At 37.2% G+C, this 17,500-nt stretch overlaps 2 protein-coding genes across 2 annotated transcripts in view; one reads left to right on the top strand and one right to left on the bottom strand.

The window, feature by feature from the left end:
• Window positions 1–382: 382 nt before the first annotated feature.
• Window positions 383–13,960, top strand: LOC128021608 (serine/threonine-protein kinase DCLK2). The gene is made up of 15 exons (XM_052608914.1): window positions 383–1,303; window positions 3,165–3,511; window positions 6,404–6,536; window positions 6,640–6,726; window positions 6,837–6,919; window positions 7,014–7,089; window positions 7,637–7,739; window positions 7,810–7,867; window positions 8,353–8,472; window positions 8,577–8,723; window positions 9,762–9,895; window positions 11,045–11,219; window positions 11,543–11,623; window positions 12,247–12,339; window positions 12,462–13,960. Exons 1-15 carry the CDS (start codon window positions 913–915, stop codon window positions 12,510–12,512), a joined length of 2,079 nt encoding a protein of 692 aa, XP_052464874.1. The 5' UTR covers window positions 383–912; the 3' UTR covers window positions 12,513–13,960.
• Window positions 13,961–14,065: 105 nt separating this feature from the next.
• LOC128021646 (SH3 domain-containing protein 19-like) overlaps window positions 14,066–17,500 on the bottom strand; it is a 4,141-nt gene continuing 706 nt past the window's right edge. The window contains exons 2-5 of the mRNA XM_052608956.1: window positions 17,338–17,498; window positions 16,933–17,138; window positions 15,172–15,251; window positions 14,066–15,017 (exon numbers count right to left, since the gene is read on the bottom strand). Of these exons, the coding sequence (XP_052464916.1) occupies window positions 14,901–15,017; window positions 15,172–15,251; window positions 16,933–17,138; window positions 17,338–17,498 (564 nt within the window). The 3' untranslated portion in view covers window positions 14,066–14,900. The remainder of the gene's footprint in view (window positions 15,018–15,171; window positions 15,252–16,932; window positions 17,139–17,337; window positions 17,499–17,500) is intronic.

Genomic DNA, 17,500 nt, shown 5'->3' with positions numbered 1-17,500 from the left:
AACTAATGCAACCTTATTGTAAAGTGTTACCAAATTAATACATACAGACATAAAGCAAGCACTGGAGAGTGTTTTTATTATTATTATTATTATTATTATTATTAAAATGTTAAAATTTTTAATCAATTGTCATCTTTAAATGCATAAAATGAAGCACTCTCTTGTTTTTTTATTTATTTATAATTTGCACATTACCATTTGTAATATTCAATGTGTTTATTTGATTCGTTTTGCGTGTATGCATAAATAAATAAATAAATAAAGCAATATCCTTTGGTTTATTATATTTAATTGTATTATTTCAGTTTTAAGTTCAGTTTGAGAGAGATCTCTAGTGGACAGACGATGAAAGTCTCTTTCTCTCTGATGAAATCCTGCAGTTTATTCGTGACTCAAATAGGAATATAAAAATAAACCTTTTGTTTCATGTTTTAAAAATAGAAAGATCAAACTTCACGTTTTTTTCTCAATGCATGACACAGAGGGAGTTAAGACCGCGCGGCGCGTCCACGAGCGCTCACCTGCAGCAGGGTGTCGCGCGCACAGTGAGGTGGAGGAAAGGGGCTGCGCGCTCCCGTCTACAGCCACGCTGCCCGGTTACAGCGCGGCGCGCGCATTGAACCCGCACGCTCGTTTAAGGGCGGATCGGGTCTGACCGGGAGTGTTCGGTTCATCCAGGGCTTTGTTGCACGCAGCTGAATCATCTCCGCTGGGATGGACGCGAGCGTCTGAACGCGACGAGTCTTGCGGAATAAACGCTGATGTAAAGGATGCTGTCCGTGCGCCCGGTAAACGCGAGGCGGGGAGAGCGGCGTGTCCACGCGGGCTGATGACAATAGCGAATAAAGAGGACGATAGAAAAAAAGGAAAAAGAAAGAACGTTTGCGAAGTCGGTCACCGGGAAGAAGGACAATGTCTCTCAGCAGGAGCATCGAGCTCGAGCACTTCGACGAGCGGGACAGGGCGCGGCGCTCCAAGCGCGCGGCGGGTTCGGGCTCACGGGCGAGCAGTCTGGTCCCGAGCCCCGCGCACAGCGCCAACTGCAGCTTCTACCGCACGCGCACGCTCCAGGCGCTCAGCTCCGAGAAGCGAGCCAAGAAGGTTCGGTTCTACCGGAACGGAGACCGCTACTTCAAGGGTCTGGTGTACGCGGTGTCCGTCGACCGCTTCAGGTCCCTGGACGCGCTGCTGGCCGAGCTGACGCGCGCGCTCGCCGACAACCTGCACCTGCCGCAAGGTGTGCGCAACATCTACAGCGCGGACGGCGCGAGGAGGATCGCGAGCCTCGAGGAGATCGTGGAAGGTCAGACACTTACGAGCACAAAGAGAGGTGAAAGGTCGCAGGTTCGAGGCCCTGTGATGCACCTCAGACGCTCAAGATCCCTGATACATTTAATATATCAATATTACAAATTCATAAAACAAATGAAATGTAATAACACAATGAAATATTAATATTACATTATAATACATTTTATATTAAATTAAATTAAAAAGATGTATTTATATTTACAAATGTATTAGGTATATAATACATTTTATAATATATTTTAAATATTACAAACATAATATGTTTAAGCACAATTTATACATTATATATTTTAAATATATTAATTTAAATGAATAAAAATAAATGCATTTCAAATAATAAATTATATATATATATATATATATATATATATATATATATTATGACATGTAATATATTTAATTCAAATATATATATATATATATATATATATATATATATATATATATATATATATATATATATATATATATATATATTTAAAACATTCTATTATAAATAGTATATGACTTTATGTAAAAATAAATATTTATATTAATATAAATAAATCTATTGCATATAAAAAATTATAATATATTATAGATATTTAATATGATAGGTAATATATTTAATTAAAAGTATATATAACAATTTTTTATTTTAACATATTACACAATTAATACAACTAAAAGAAGACCTCAAAAATGAAATAAAAAACAAAAATTATTTATTTATTTAATTTGTATAAATGAGACTCAAGTTAAAGATGGTGAGCACTTGCCACTGATTCATCAGCTGCTTGAAATCAAGTAGATCCAGCATTTCATCATTAAGCAAATACTTTTTAACCAGTTATTATCATAAGAGCCAATAATACTCACTGCAACTGCAACACGAAGCTATGAGGCTGATTTGTTGCTCCCCTGTTTGATAACGAGCAGTTTAAATTTGACAATATAATAAATATTCTTTAAATAAATAAAAATATAATTAAGTCAGAAATTAAAAATATAAAATAAAATGAATAATTTTAAAACAAAATATAAAAATAAAATTATTTTAAAATAAAAGCAATCAAAATAAAACACTAAAAAATAGTGATATTTTATTTCTCTGTGTGTCATGTGACCATTAACCAACATCACCACAAAAAAAAAAAAAAAAATTATATTCTAACCTTAAATTCAGTTCCATCATTATAACTGAGCACAGTTACCTCCAATTCTAATCGCTGAAATAGAAACATATATCATTATTAATACTGTATAACACCATATAAAATTAAAATACAATTTAATAACAAAACCTACAAAGAAATCAATAAAGATTTAATTTATTTATGTTTCAGTTTAAGTAATTTTAGTACTATTTAGTAATATATTTAGTATATTTAATAACATTTTTATTTTTCAAGGCAGTGTTCCTTATTTCAGTTAAATAATTTTAGTTCTTTTTAGCTTAATTTCAATCATTTAGAGGTTAAAAAATGAAAAAATGAAAATAATAAAAATTCAAACAAAAATGTAAAATTAAAATATATTATTTTAAAATGAAACAAAAATAACTTAAAAATAAAGTGAAATAAAATTAAGTAAAAATGTTAAAGCAAAACAAGAATAAAAATAAATAAACCATTTTTTTTAATTAAAAAATTAAAAACATGCACTGTCAAATTAAAATAATTTAGAAATAAAAACAAACAAAATAAAACACTTACTACAAAGAAGAAATGTTATATGTTAACCTGGACGTCCTGCGATCAAAGAACCGTGAGCATGAGAGCATGTCCTTAAATTATAGAAATAGTAATTTAGATTGAATACTACAGTAAATATTTGAGTTTGAGTGTCGACTAACCGCGGTGTTCCTGTCGAAGGTGAGAGTTACGTCTGCGCCTCCAACGAACCCTACAGGAAGGTGGAGTACACCAAGAACGTCAACCCCAACTGGGGCTCGCGGCTGGCGGGGGCGGGGCCTGTCCCGGGGGCGGGGCCGGTGGGCGGAGCCGGGCGTCATGGGCCTCAATCGAGGGAGCCCAAAGACTTCATCAAACCCAAACTGGTGACGGTGATCCGGAGCGGCGTGAAGCCCAGGAAGGCCGTGAGGATCCTGCTGAATAAGAAAACAGCGCATTCGTTCGAGCAGGTGCTCACAGACATCACCGAAGCCATCAAACTGGACTCCGGCGTCGTGAAGAGACTCTACACACTGGACGGGAAACAGGTACAGCTGCCAGAATATACAACAGGAGCACAGATCCCCAATACTTCTGATAATCAATCAGACGGGATCATCAATACTCATCTATTAGTAATGCGTCCTGTTCATTGATTAGTTTAGGAGCATTTGCATTTCCTTAAGATACTCAGGATCAATAGTAGAGTTTATTTTAGTACTACTTCTATTCTATTTAGTATTATTTTGTTTTATATTTTCAGTTTCCGTTTTATAAGTTTGTTTGATTATTTTTGTTCTTTGTGGATTTAATTTAAAGGGATCGATTGCCTAGAAATGATCATTTTGTCATCATTTACCGTCACTTGTGTCATTAAAATAAATTTGTTTGATTTTTATCAGCGGAAACAAAATAGACACATTTTGAAGCGGCTTGGACTTAAGAGTTAGATGAATATCCTATTAGATGTTATATATTATTATTCATTTTTCAGATTATGAAATTTAAATATAGAGAGATATTAGATATATTTATATTTATAAATTGTAAATCATGTTTATATATATTTATTTAAATATTATGAAGGTTTAGGTAAAACAAATAACACACACATATATATATATATATATATATATATATATATATATATATATATATATATATATATATATATATATATATATATATATATATAAATATTTGTATAAACTAATATTAAATATATATTTATAGTTTTTACATTTCATTTAAATATTTACATATATTATTTAAATATTAAGATTTAAGTGGATACCACATTTTATTTCACATATTATTAATTTTATATATAAATATGTGATTTTATAAATTTAAAATATAAACAAGTATGCAATATAAGTTATCCAATACATCTTATAATCATTTAATATTATTCTAATATTTGAATGCATCTCATCTCATCATTTTATCCACTCTTTATATATTTAATGGCCATTTAAAGTCCAGAATAAAAATGTGAAATCTTGACATGTCGGTCTGTTCCTCAAACAGAGGATGATCTGGTTTACAGTGTAGTGCACGAGTCTCTGTTCTGATGCTTCATGGTCATGTGTAAGGCTTTCATCAGATGCAGAAGCGCGTGAACATTATCGCTGACGAACACCAGCATCTCATTTTCTGCTTCACACGTGAAGAACGTCAGAAGAGATGCAGCGGTGTGTGACTGATGGATGACGGACGGAGACACACTGAATAATGAAGGAGACGCTCAGTCTCTAGAGACACAGTAATCTGCATCTTCCAGAGCGTCCCGTCTGACTGCAGTACTGCGATTCACACACATCTACGATTTAAATACTTCTGTAATTAAACATAAAAATGCAGAATGAGAGTAAGTGATAAAAACCCTAAAAAAAGACAATGCAAAATTGATATAGATAAATGTAAAACAAATCCTAATATATATATATATATATATATATATAAAATAAAACAAAAATTTGCATTTATAATTAATTATTTTAATATAAAATAAAATAAGATTAAATTAAAATAAGCTTTTTAAAAAATAAAACAAAAATCTAAAATTAAAAATTATTATTCAATATGAAACTAAAAATTTAAAATTAAACCATTAAATGATAAAACATATAATATGAAAATTAAATAAATACAATTAAACAAAAACGTAAATGACATTGCAAAATGTTAATATTTTTAAAACACAACATAAAAATGTCAAATCAAAATAAGTAATTTAAATATAAAATAAAACAAATTTAAAAACAAAAACATTTAATAAATCACTTCAAAATTAAATAATTGTAAAAATCAAATAATTATAAAGAAATTAAAATGTAGAAATAAAATTCATATTTTTTAAACAAAACAAATGTAAAATGAATTTCATCACAAAACAAAAATATACAATTAAAATAAACAAGTTTAAAAAAATAAAATAAAACACTAAACCAGCTAGAAATAGTTGGTTTGGCCGGGATCAGATGCTGCAATGAGTCTAATTAATTCTGACTTAATTTCACTGCTGTCTGCCTGTGACGGACTAATGTGTGTGTGTGTGTGTGTGTGAATGAGGGTTTGAGTGTGTGTGTGTCTGTGTGTGTGTGAGGCTCAGTGACTGCTGGCCGGTTGCCGTGTGTGTGTGTGTGAATGTAGCTGTAATCATGTTGTCATGTGACCAGTGATGATGAGGACCCTCGTCATGGCAACCTTCACGCCCTGCACTCATTTTCCCATAATGCTTCATTCTCCTACAGTGCTTTCACTTTTAATATTAATATTAATGACATATTATATAGCAGAGTTACTATAGTTAACTAAAATTGAAACGAAAATAAAACCATAAGAAAACATTTTTGTTACTTGAAATTTAAAAAAAAAAAAAAAAAAAGTCTAGCTTTAATATTTTAACATTTTAATGTGTGTGTGTGTGTGTGTTAGTACTTCATACATATATATAACTATATTAATAAAAAACGCTGAAGGTCCTGACCTGATGAAGCCAACATGACAACATCATCTGCAAAAAGCAGAGACAAAATCACGTCGTCCCCAAACCGGACACCCTCCGGCCCCTGGCTGCGCCTAGAAATCCTGTCCATACAAGAATGAACAGGACCGATGATAAAGTGCAGCCCTGCTGGAGTCCAACACGCACCGGGAACAGGTCTGACTTACATCGACCGGACGGCCCTTAACAGAGAGCCCTGTACCCCAAACTCCCAGAGGACCCCCACAGGAGGCCTCGAGGGACACGGTCAGAGCCTTCTCTAGATCCACAAAACACATGTGGACTGGTTGGGCAAACTCTGTATTTCAGTTTTGGTTCCAGTAAATTTTGTACTTGAACCTTCATTTTTTTTCTGTTAGTTTTTGAGGAATTTATCATTTATATTTTTTCATGTAATATTTGTATATATTTTCCTATGTGTTATTTACAGTTGACGAGTCTGCAGGATTTCTTCGGTGATGACGATGTTTTCATCGCGTGCGGTCTGGAGAAGTTTCGTTACGCTCAGGACGACGCTGCTCTCGGACACGCGGGGAAGGGAGCCGCGGCTGCGTTCGTTAACGGTGAGATTAACACGTATCTGAGAGTCAGAGAGTATTCACACACACACACACACACACACACACACACGTCTGTCAGACTAACAGCCGTCTGTCTGTCTCTCAGAGTGTAAGAAATCACGACCGTCAGTCCCTCCCAAGACTAGTGCATACAAAACCTCCGGCGTCCCGCGCTCCAAATCACCCGTCTCCGGTAAACACACACACACACACACACACACACACACACACACACACACACACAGTCACTGTGAGCAGTATTAAAGCACTGGTTACTCATGAGTTTCTGCTGTTGTTTTTCAGCCAATGAGGCTCCGAGGAGCGACTCTCCCCCGATGAGGTCATCGCAGTCCCCCTGCAGCCCCGGGACTCAACACAGCCGGAAGGTGTGTGTGTGTGTGTGTGTGTGTGTGTGTGTGTGTGTGTGGCTCTGCACACCTGTGCTCGGAGTGTGTGTTTGACATAATCTGTACTCCTCAGACATCCGGTCATGAAGCGTCTGCGTCCCCGACGCCCTCCAGAGACCTCAACGATGAAGAAGACCTCAGTCCTGAAGGTAAAACACACACACACACACACACACACGTTTGTTTTTGTGTAAAGTGTGTTCATCCCATAGGTGTAATGGTGTTTATTCTGTAGAAACTGTATATTCTATGTCCCTTCACCAACCCTACACCTAACCCTAACCCTCACAGGAAACTTTGTGCATTTTTACTTTCTCAAAAAAACTCATTCTGTATGATTTATAAGTGTTTTGAAAAATGGGGACATGGGTTATGTCCTCATAAGTCACCCTCTCCTCGTAATACCTGTGTCATACACATGACATTATACAGAGTTGTGTCCTGATATGATACAAAAACATGCCCACACACACACACACACACACAAAATAATAAAATAAAATATTGTAAAGGGAAGTGTTTTCTTTCAGCTAGTTTACATTTAGCTGATGCACTACAATAACTCAGCTCTGCAGTAGCTCCGCCCAGAGTGGAATCTTATTGGTCGATAATCCCACATAACTGCATATTAAACACCAGGTGTGTTCTGATTGGCTGTCACTGAGACACTCTCTCTCTCTCTCTCTCTCTCTGCAGTGAACGGTAATGAAGTTCAGTCGTCTGTCATCAGTGAGAAGTATAAAGTGGGGAAGGTGATCGGCGATGGAAACTTCGCTGTGGTCAGAGAGTGTGTGGAGAGGTAAGAAGACTCGTTATCTCTCGAACGAATGTGAAGGGTTGAGATCTCACGTCATGTGTGCTGCTCTCAGGTCTACAGGACAGGAATACGCGCTGAAGATCATCGACAAGGCCAAGTGCAGCGGCAAGGTACGATTCCCAACAGCACGTGGTGTTTTGAGTCTTGGAACTGGACTGCCTTCATGGTTTGATGTTCTGTATTGTTTAACAAAAACAAAAATTATCGGAAAAAAGGATTTGCGATGCATGATCCGATTCGAGCGCTTCCAGACAGTGAATCAGTTTGCAGTGAACTCGCTAGTTTGATGACATTTACCGAAATAAGTGCAAAAAGTAGGATTTTTACAAATAAAATATCCATATTTTCAGTGCAATTATAATATCCAACACAAATCTAGAACATATCCAGGTTTACTGCTAACTAGTGAAACACTCAATTAATGTGACTAGCTGCAGCTCAAAACACATGTTAGATGGAGTTTGTAGCTTAATTGACTAGATTTGTAGTAGTTTGACTGCAGTTCAGTTCAAGAGGAAATCAGCTGAAAGCATCCAGTCTCCACACAACAGTGAAAACACAGCAGCGATTCTGATTGGTTGATTGGTGTTGACAGGAGCACCTGATAGCCAATGAGGTGGCGATACTGCGAAGGGTTCATCACCCCAGCATCATTATGCTGATAGAGGAGCTGGACACGCCCACTGAACTGTATTTGGTGATGGAGCTGGTGAAGGTCAGTCACTCACACACACACACACACAAACACACACACACACACACACACACACAGCAGTCGTACTATGGGTAGTGTGTGACAGTGTTGTGTGTTTTCGGCAGGGAGGTGACCTGTTTGATGCCATCACTTCCTCCACCAAGTACACGGAGCGGGACGCCAGCGCCATGCTGTTCAACCTGACCGGAGCACTGCAATACCTGCACAGACTGAACATCGTACACCGGGACATCAAACCAGAGAACCTGCTGGTACACACACACACACACACACACACACACACACACACACACACACACACACACACACACACACACCTCACACACACACACACACACACACACACACACTCACACACACACACACACACACACACACACACACACACACAAACACTCACTCACACTAACTCACACACACACACACACACGCACGCACACACACACACACACACACACACACACACACACACACACACACACACACACACACACACACACTCACACACACACACACACACACACACACACTCACACACACACACACACACACACAAACACTCACTCACACTAACTCACTCACACACACACACACAACCACTCACTCACTCACACACTCACTAACTCACTCACTCACAAACACACACTCACTTACTCAAACACATACTCAGTCACAAACATGCACATCCCCCCCCCCCCCCCCACACACACACTCACACTCACACTAACTCACTCACAATCACACACACTCACTCACACACATACTCACTCACTCACAAACATGCACCCCCCCCACACTCATGCTCACACTCACACACACACACTCTTACTCATTCACTCACTCACACACTCACTCACATACTCACTCACAAACACACACACACACACACACACACACACACACACTCTTACTCATTCACTCACTCACACACTCACTCACATACTCACTCACAAACACACACACACACACACACACACTCACTCACAAACACACACACACACACACTCACACTCACTAACTCACACTCACTCACTTACTCACACACAAACAAACACTCACTCACACTCTCTCACTCATTCACTCACACACACACACACACACACACACACACACACACACACATAAACTCACTCCAAACATGCACACACACACTCTCTCTCACACTCACACACTTACTCACACACAAACAAACACCTACTCACTCACTCACACTCACTCACTCATTCACTCACACACACACACACACACACACGGTGTATAAACACTCATCTGTGTGTGTGTGTGTGCAGGTGTGTGAGTATCCTGACGGCACTAAGTCTCTGAAGCTGGGTGATTTTGGGCTGGCGACGGAGGTGGAGGGGCCGCTGTTCACCGTGTGTGGGACGCCGACGTACGTGGCCCCGGAGATCATCGCAGAGAGCGGGTACAACTCATCCTAAAAGACCACGGTTTCATATCTGATCACATTTGTGAGGTCACACACAATCTCCTGCTCGTCTTCTATCAGAGCGTTTAATCCAGTCAGAGATCTTCTAGTGTAGCTCGTGTCAGATCTCTCCTGACTGTGATCAAGTAAAGGTCAGAGTGAGGTCAGTAATATCTCCAGATGAACTCTTCCTGGACTGAAGCAGCTCAGCTTTACTTGATTCTCCATCAATCATGATTTAGAGTCTCATATCTGATCCTCAGGATCTTTTGAGGAGCTTTACTTTCACTGTTCCTGTCTCTGAATAAACCCCTTCATATTCTCACTCTATCAGTCTATATGAGCCATAAAAGCCTGATAAAAACACAAAACACATATGCAAAGTTTAAGCAAACTGTTTCCTATGATTCGTTTTAGTGAACTGGTTCACTTGGATGATGCACATCACTGAAGCAGTTCATACAAATGATTCAGTGATTCTTTGTGAAGGGTTTTAGGTGTTTAATGGTGAAATATTTACTTAATTTCTCATATAACTTTAATGCTTTCATCCTCAGTGTATACTTTGTGTAAAAGTGATGTCTGTGTATTTTGTCGTGTTTTCCAGTATAAATATCTACAGATTTTTACTTAAATCAAGATACATTTACTGGAAATGCAAAATATAATAATAATCCTAGTTTTCTTACCACAGAAATAGTCTAAAGAAAGAAAGAAAGAAACATAGGCATTTTGCAGTGCATCAAAACCCTCAGTGCTTTTGTACCAGTGTAATTTATTATAATTTATGTACTATTATACTGTTTTTATTATTAGTAGAATTTTTCATATTTTCTTTTTTTTCTGTTTCATTTTCTGTTCTGTCATTTTTATTTTTATTTTTTTTCTTAGGTGTTTATTCATTTTTTTTCACGTCTTAGTTAAGTAGCCTGACTAAATCAAAAATGAGAAATCTTTCCTACTACTAGCTGAAATAAAATAACTTTAAGGTTTTTTAAGACGAACTTAGAACCAGAGGTTGAGCTGCTGCTGGAGTGTGTAGTGTTCATAGGAGTGTGTGTGTGTGTGTGTGTGTGTGTGTGTGTGTGTGTGTGTCTGTGTGTGCGTGCGTGCATGCGTGTGTGTGTGTGTGTGTGTGTGCTGCAGGTACGGGCTGAAGGTGGACATCTGGGCTGCGGGTGTGATCACATACATCCTCCTGTGTGGTTTTCCTCCGTTCCGCAGTGAGAAGAATCTGCAGGAGGAGCTGTTCGATCAGATCTTACTGGGCAGACTGGAGTTTCCCTCGCCGTACTGGGACAACATCAGCCTCTCGGCTAAGGTTTGCACAGAACAACCGCACAAACACAGAACACACGCTCGCTCCACGCTCACGTTTACTGTTTACTGTCAAGTTTTGAATTGTCTAGCCACAGAATAAAACAGGTAGTTGCGAGACTTTTTTTTTTCTTGTAACGTAAACTTGCAATTCTGAATTTACATTGTGCAACTAACTTTACTACTTTTTTTTTATTTTGTAGCACGAAAAAATCAGAACTGCGAGATGTGAACTTCTGAGAAAAAAAAAGTCACAATGACTAGTTTTCTTCTTTTATTCTGTGGCAGAAAACAAGCTTTCATGAGAATCTGGTGTGTGTTCTGCAGGATTTAATTGGGAAGATGCTGCAAGTGAATGTTGCTGTTCGTTACACGGCCGACGAGGTGCTGGAACACCCCTGGGTGCAGGTGAGGACACACACACACACACACACACACACACATTCTCTCTCTCTCTCTCTCTTACACTCACACACACACACACACACACACACACACACACACACACACACACACATTCTCTCTCTCTCTCTCTCTCACACACACACAAACACACCATTCACATTCTGTGCACAGTATATAATTATTACAAATAAACTAGTACTTACATTAAATTGATAAAAAGTGACATTTATAATGTTACAGTAGATTTATATCCCAAATAAATGCTGTTCTTCTGAACTCTGTTCATCTGTGAATCCTGAAAAATAAAATGTATCACCGTTTCCACAGAAACTACAACTGTGTTCAACATTGCTAATAATCAGAAATGTTTCTTGAGCAGTAAATCATCATATTTTCATGATTTCTGAAGATCATGTGACACTGAAGACTGGAGGAATGATGCTGAAAATACAGCGGAGCATCACAGAAATACATTACACTTTAACACAGATTCACACAGAAAACAGATGTTTAAATAGTAATAATATTTCAGAATTTTTACTGTATTTTTGATCAAATAGATGCAGCCTCGGTGAACAGAATCTGAATAAAATCTGACTGTAATGTAAATGTTGTGGTGTGAGCAGGACGATGCTGTGATGGACACCAACATGGAGTGTGAGATGAAAGATGGAGCTGAATCAGAAAACACACACAACAGCCCCGCAGCAGAGGCTGAGGTGACACACACACACACACACACACACACACTACATACCATAATTACCTTCAGCTCATACACTGCATCTCGTTTCCTCCGTCACAGGTGGATCATCTGTAACGTCTGATTGTTTCTGTGTAGATGACCGCTGGCAGTAATCTCTCCGGAGGCGAAGAGGAAGAGAAACCCTGATCGTGAACACAAACCTCAACACCCAGACCAGACCAGACCAGACCACCTTCTCTATCATCTTTTTATCCCTTCTTCATTCCCTTTCATTAGTGGTGTGTGTGCGAAGTCAGCCATTGATTTCACTTAGCTCTCATATTTCAGTGTTTTTCATTCTGAATGAATCCAATCCGATTTCAGATCCTGAAAGTTGTTTAAATGAACGATAAACTCCAAATAGATTCATTTACATGTATATTTACATGTTCCAATAGTTATAATAAGACCACCAGAGCTGACATGAGTGGTTTCGGCCTAGATGACACATAAAAGGAAAATCGGCAAATACTTCAGAACAGATTTTTTTTATAGGAAAGTTATTATAACATTATAAAAACATTATTTCTGAATGTTTTGAAACAAGTATTAACTAAAAAATTTTCAATGTTTTCCTCGTTTCTATGATGTTCGGTTTGTGAATATCCAGAAACTTTTTTCTTGTTTCTCTTTGATCTTTTTGAAAACAATGTCAGTGTTACATTTGAGTGTTCTCTGAACATTCCAAAACTAGAAACATTTAAAAAACCTGAGATAAATGTCCAACTAATGCATTTCTGGAGCGAAGTAGAGATAACGTTTCTGTGCTAACGTTTTGAGAACATTATTAATTTCCAGAGAACGTTGCGCAAACGTTCTATTAACGTTCCTGTAAGAAGGTTCATCATCTGCTGTCTGTGAGAGCATGTAGACCTGTGCTTCAGATCATGCGTTCGTTTTCTTCACTTCTGGTCTGTGTTTGTACGCAGGGCTTCGACTAAACCAGCGACCTGGACTCTTACTGCACTGTGTCCTGCCCTTGTCCCTTTTCTTTCTTTCATACGAGTCAGTGTTGGTGTCTCATCAGATGCATCATTAGAGTCTCATTTCAGACATCTGCATCTTTATACCTGAACTGAATGAGAACAAGACGTTTGAATTGTGTTGCCAGATGTGTTACAAGTGTATGACTTTGCTTTACACCAAAACTTCAGTCTTTAGTGAATGAGGACGAGTGTGTGTGTGTGTTTTTATCTCCATGAAATGCCTCTGTTTTTAGAAGAACTGTTAAGTCAATTTTTTTCTGAACGACCGCTTGTTGTATTAACGGTATTCACTTTTGTACGGTGGCTGTTCGGGACCTTACGGCTAGTCGTAATTAGGCCGATTCTAATTATGGATTTATTTCATGTTTTGTTTTGTATTGCAACAATACATCATGAGTAGCTGATGAAAACACGAGTGTGTGTTTTATTGCATGTGAATGGCGTTTGAAATGAAGTGTGAATGCACTTTTTTGATTTTAATTGCATTAATGTGACCGTTCCTCAAAATCAATATTTATGGGATGACACTTAAATACAGCCGCTTTGTCATTGAAACAACCTGGTTTTCACAACTTTCTAAAATATCTAAATTAAAAAGCATCAATTAAAGATTTTTTTTATTGTATTTTGTGCAGTAGGCCTAAAATTTTATAAAAACATGATTTCTGGACATGGATCATCAAGTATAATACTGTTCAAAAAATTGGGGTCATTAAAAAAAAAAAGAAATAATTGATACTTTTATTCATCAAGGACGCAAGACATTTATAATGTTACAAAATGCTGTTCTTTTGAACTTTTTGTTCTTCTGTGAATCCTGAAAAATAAAATGCATCACAGTTTCCACAAAAATATTGTGCAGCACAACATTGATAATAATCAGAAATGTTTCTTGAGCAGTAAATCATCATATTATTCTGATTTCTGAAGATCATGTGACACTGAAGACTGGAGGAATGATGCTGAAAATACAGCGGAGCATCACAGAAATAAATTAAACCTTAAATGATATGAACATGGAAACAGCTGTTTAAATTAAAAATTTTTTTTACAATTTTTACTGTACTTTTGATCAAATAAACGCAGAAGACACTTTAAAACTTTAAAAAAATCTTAGCACAAACTTTGAACTTTTGGCCATTCTTATAATAAATATACATTTTACTAGTTATTACAAGCTCTAAAATATTTAATTAGATAAGGATTCATATTTAAAATTAAATCCTTATCCAGTAAATCATGAATGACTGGTAATGTATTGTATAGAAAAAGAAAGAAAAAAAGAAAATTATGGGGTAATATTTAGGGTAGTATTGATATTTACATAACTGATTTGTTTAATGCGGATTAAAACGGTAAACAAGTTAATCTGGCCTCACACACACACACACACACACACACACACACACACACACACGTCAGTACAGTACAGGAGATCCACACACTTCAAACATCCCCTCACTAACCTTGTTTAACTGTATGACATGATCTAATAAAAGGCAAAACGCAGAAATGCTCATCAGGCACTTGACAGGACGGCCCCGTGTGTTCAGGGGTCCAGCAGCACTTGGATGTAGTTTTTGGGGACCATGCCACGTTTCCCGCCAGATTCTCCGAGGAACCACTCAGCATCCATGTCCTCCAAAACACACACCACATCTCCTGTCTGCACACACACACACACACACACACTTTTCCAATACTGTTGACCTATCTGTACTTACTGTAAATCAGTGAATCCAATTTTTTAGAATTACATATATTTTATATATGAATATAATTTTAAATATAATTTTTACATTAGTAAATCTCTCACAGACCTTCAGCTGGAGCTCATCCTCACACTCAGGAGTAAAATCATAAAGTGCTCGTCCTCTGATTTTCGCTCCTGCAGGGGGTGCTGTAGAGAAAGAGATGGCCTGTCAATCAAATGTTTCTCATGCTTATAACTTTATGATAACCACACACAGACTAGAGATGCATGATATATCTACATATCTGCATTTGACATTACTAGACAATTATTTTGACATTAGTGAAATTGCATGAACATGGTTTCAGTCTTACTTATCTGTTCATTAATTCTTAGAGTGAATGTAGAGGTATCATATTGATCATTAGTAGAGTACGGAGTACCACAAGGCTCAGTACTAGGACCACTGCTTTTTATATTTTGCATGTAACCCTTGAGAGATATCATCAAGAAACTTAGCCCAATGAAACCTACCAATTTTCAAAACTAATGGAATTCAATGGAACGTGGAATGATATTAAAACCTGAATGACTAGTAATTTGCTACTTTTAATTCTGAAAAAAACTGAGGTGTTAATTATTGGATGAAAAACCTCAGCATGCGAAAACCTGAAACGACTTGATGGTTGCTCTGTTAATTCTTCATCATCAGTTAGGAACCTAGGTGTGCTATTAGATAGCAGTCTTTCCTTTGAAAGCCACGTTTCTAGTATTTGTAAAACAGCAGAAACATTAATTTTATGCGTTCATGACCTTTTGATAATACCTAGAATTTTCTAAATCAACTGTGGGCAGCAGATCTTTTTACTTTTCAGCGCCTAAACTCTGAAAAACAAAGTAACTTGCTTTGCTTTTTTGAAACAATAACTCAAAAAAGTATACAAATATATTTTCTTGTAAATTAAAAAGTAATGTGTTACTTTACTAGTTACTTGAAAAAAGTAATCTGATAACGTAACTCGCGTTACTCGCAATGTGTTAACCCCATTTCTGGTCATGTGTATGCCAGGTTAAAGAGATTTAACTTGTTTATCCAGTTAAATCACACTAATAATTAAAAATGACTTTAGATAAACTTCATTATTTTTTATTGTTGAAGAGCTATACAGACTAGAATTTACTTTTCCTTCAGCCTGAGGTTTATTCATTACACGTTTTGGTGTGAAAGGGCTTTTACATTTGCTATAAATATAACTTCTTATATTAAAAACAATCAAGCCCTGCTCAGATTTAAAAAGTAACTCGAAAGTAACAAAACAAAAGTAAGGTAACGCATTACTATCCATAAAAAGTAACTAAGTAACGCATTAAGTTACTTTTTTAGGGAGTAACGCAATATTGTAATGCATTTCTTTTAAAAGTAACTTTCCCCAAACACTGCACATGACAGACACACTGTCACATTTCTATAATTCAAATCCATTTAAAGATTGTTAGGCTGCATTAATTAAGTCACCAGGAACCGGGAACACTTCCCATAACACCCAATGTACTTGCTACATTGTAAGAAGAATGGCATCTACGCTAATATTAGTCTCTTTCATTCTTATCTCGAGGTCATCGTAGCTTCTTGCCACTGTGGCCTTTGGCATTGTTGACTTGACTCCACAGACACTATTGTAAGGGAACTTAACTGAGCTGGACAATAACATCAACAATGAACAGACTTTAACTGATAAACAGACTGCTTTCTATTTTCCGCTTGCATTATAGGCACACCTTTTTCCTGCTTGTGTCTGCTTTGACACAATCTGTATTGTATAAAGCGCTATACAAATAAAGGTGACTTGAATTGACTTGTATATGAAGTGGGAGAATGTTTATTTACCGGGAGATTCCAGAGCCAGTTTTCTTGGCAACGCTTCAGTGTCCTCTACAGCCTGGATGAAATTGAGAGGAAAGATTCCGGTCTGTCCGTTCAGGAGACCACGCCCCCACTCCTGATTTACATATTCCATTAGAGTGATGACATCACCCTCAGTGAAGGACAGCTCCCCCTCCTCCCCCTCAAATCTAAAACGGGCCACGACGCACCTGGAAACAGCAACACAGGGGCTGACTGTTTATGAATTGTGAGATTTTACATACCGATATTATTTTTAAATTAATTTCCATAACTTTTCCATCACATTTACATACCTATTTAACATTTCATTCGATATTATAGATATTATATATATATATATATATATATATATGCTAATAAATTATCTTTTTTTTCAGCATGTTTCACCTATTCTGTATGTTTTGTTGAATCTGCTGCTCTGAGGGCTCGTCCTCTAGCAGAAGCGCACTGACAGTCACATCTTGACCTTTGACCTCTGAGGGCCAGAGGTCATGGAGTGTGTTCAACTGTGTTTGTGGGACTGGATCATCCAGGACAATCAGGTGCTGCT

The sequence above is a fragment of the Carassius gibelio genome, chromosome A10 (assembly GCF_023724105.1).
Source record: "Carassius gibelio isolate Cgi1373 ecotype wild population from Czech Republic chromosome A10, carGib1.2-hapl.c, whole genome shotgun sequence".
Classification (NCBI taxonomy): domain Eukaryota; kingdom Metazoa; phylum Chordata; class Actinopteri; order Cypriniformes; family Cyprinidae; genus Carassius; species Carassius gibelio.
Note: the sequence above shows the minus strand (reverse complement) of the source record. Positions and strands in the feature narration are given on the sequence as shown.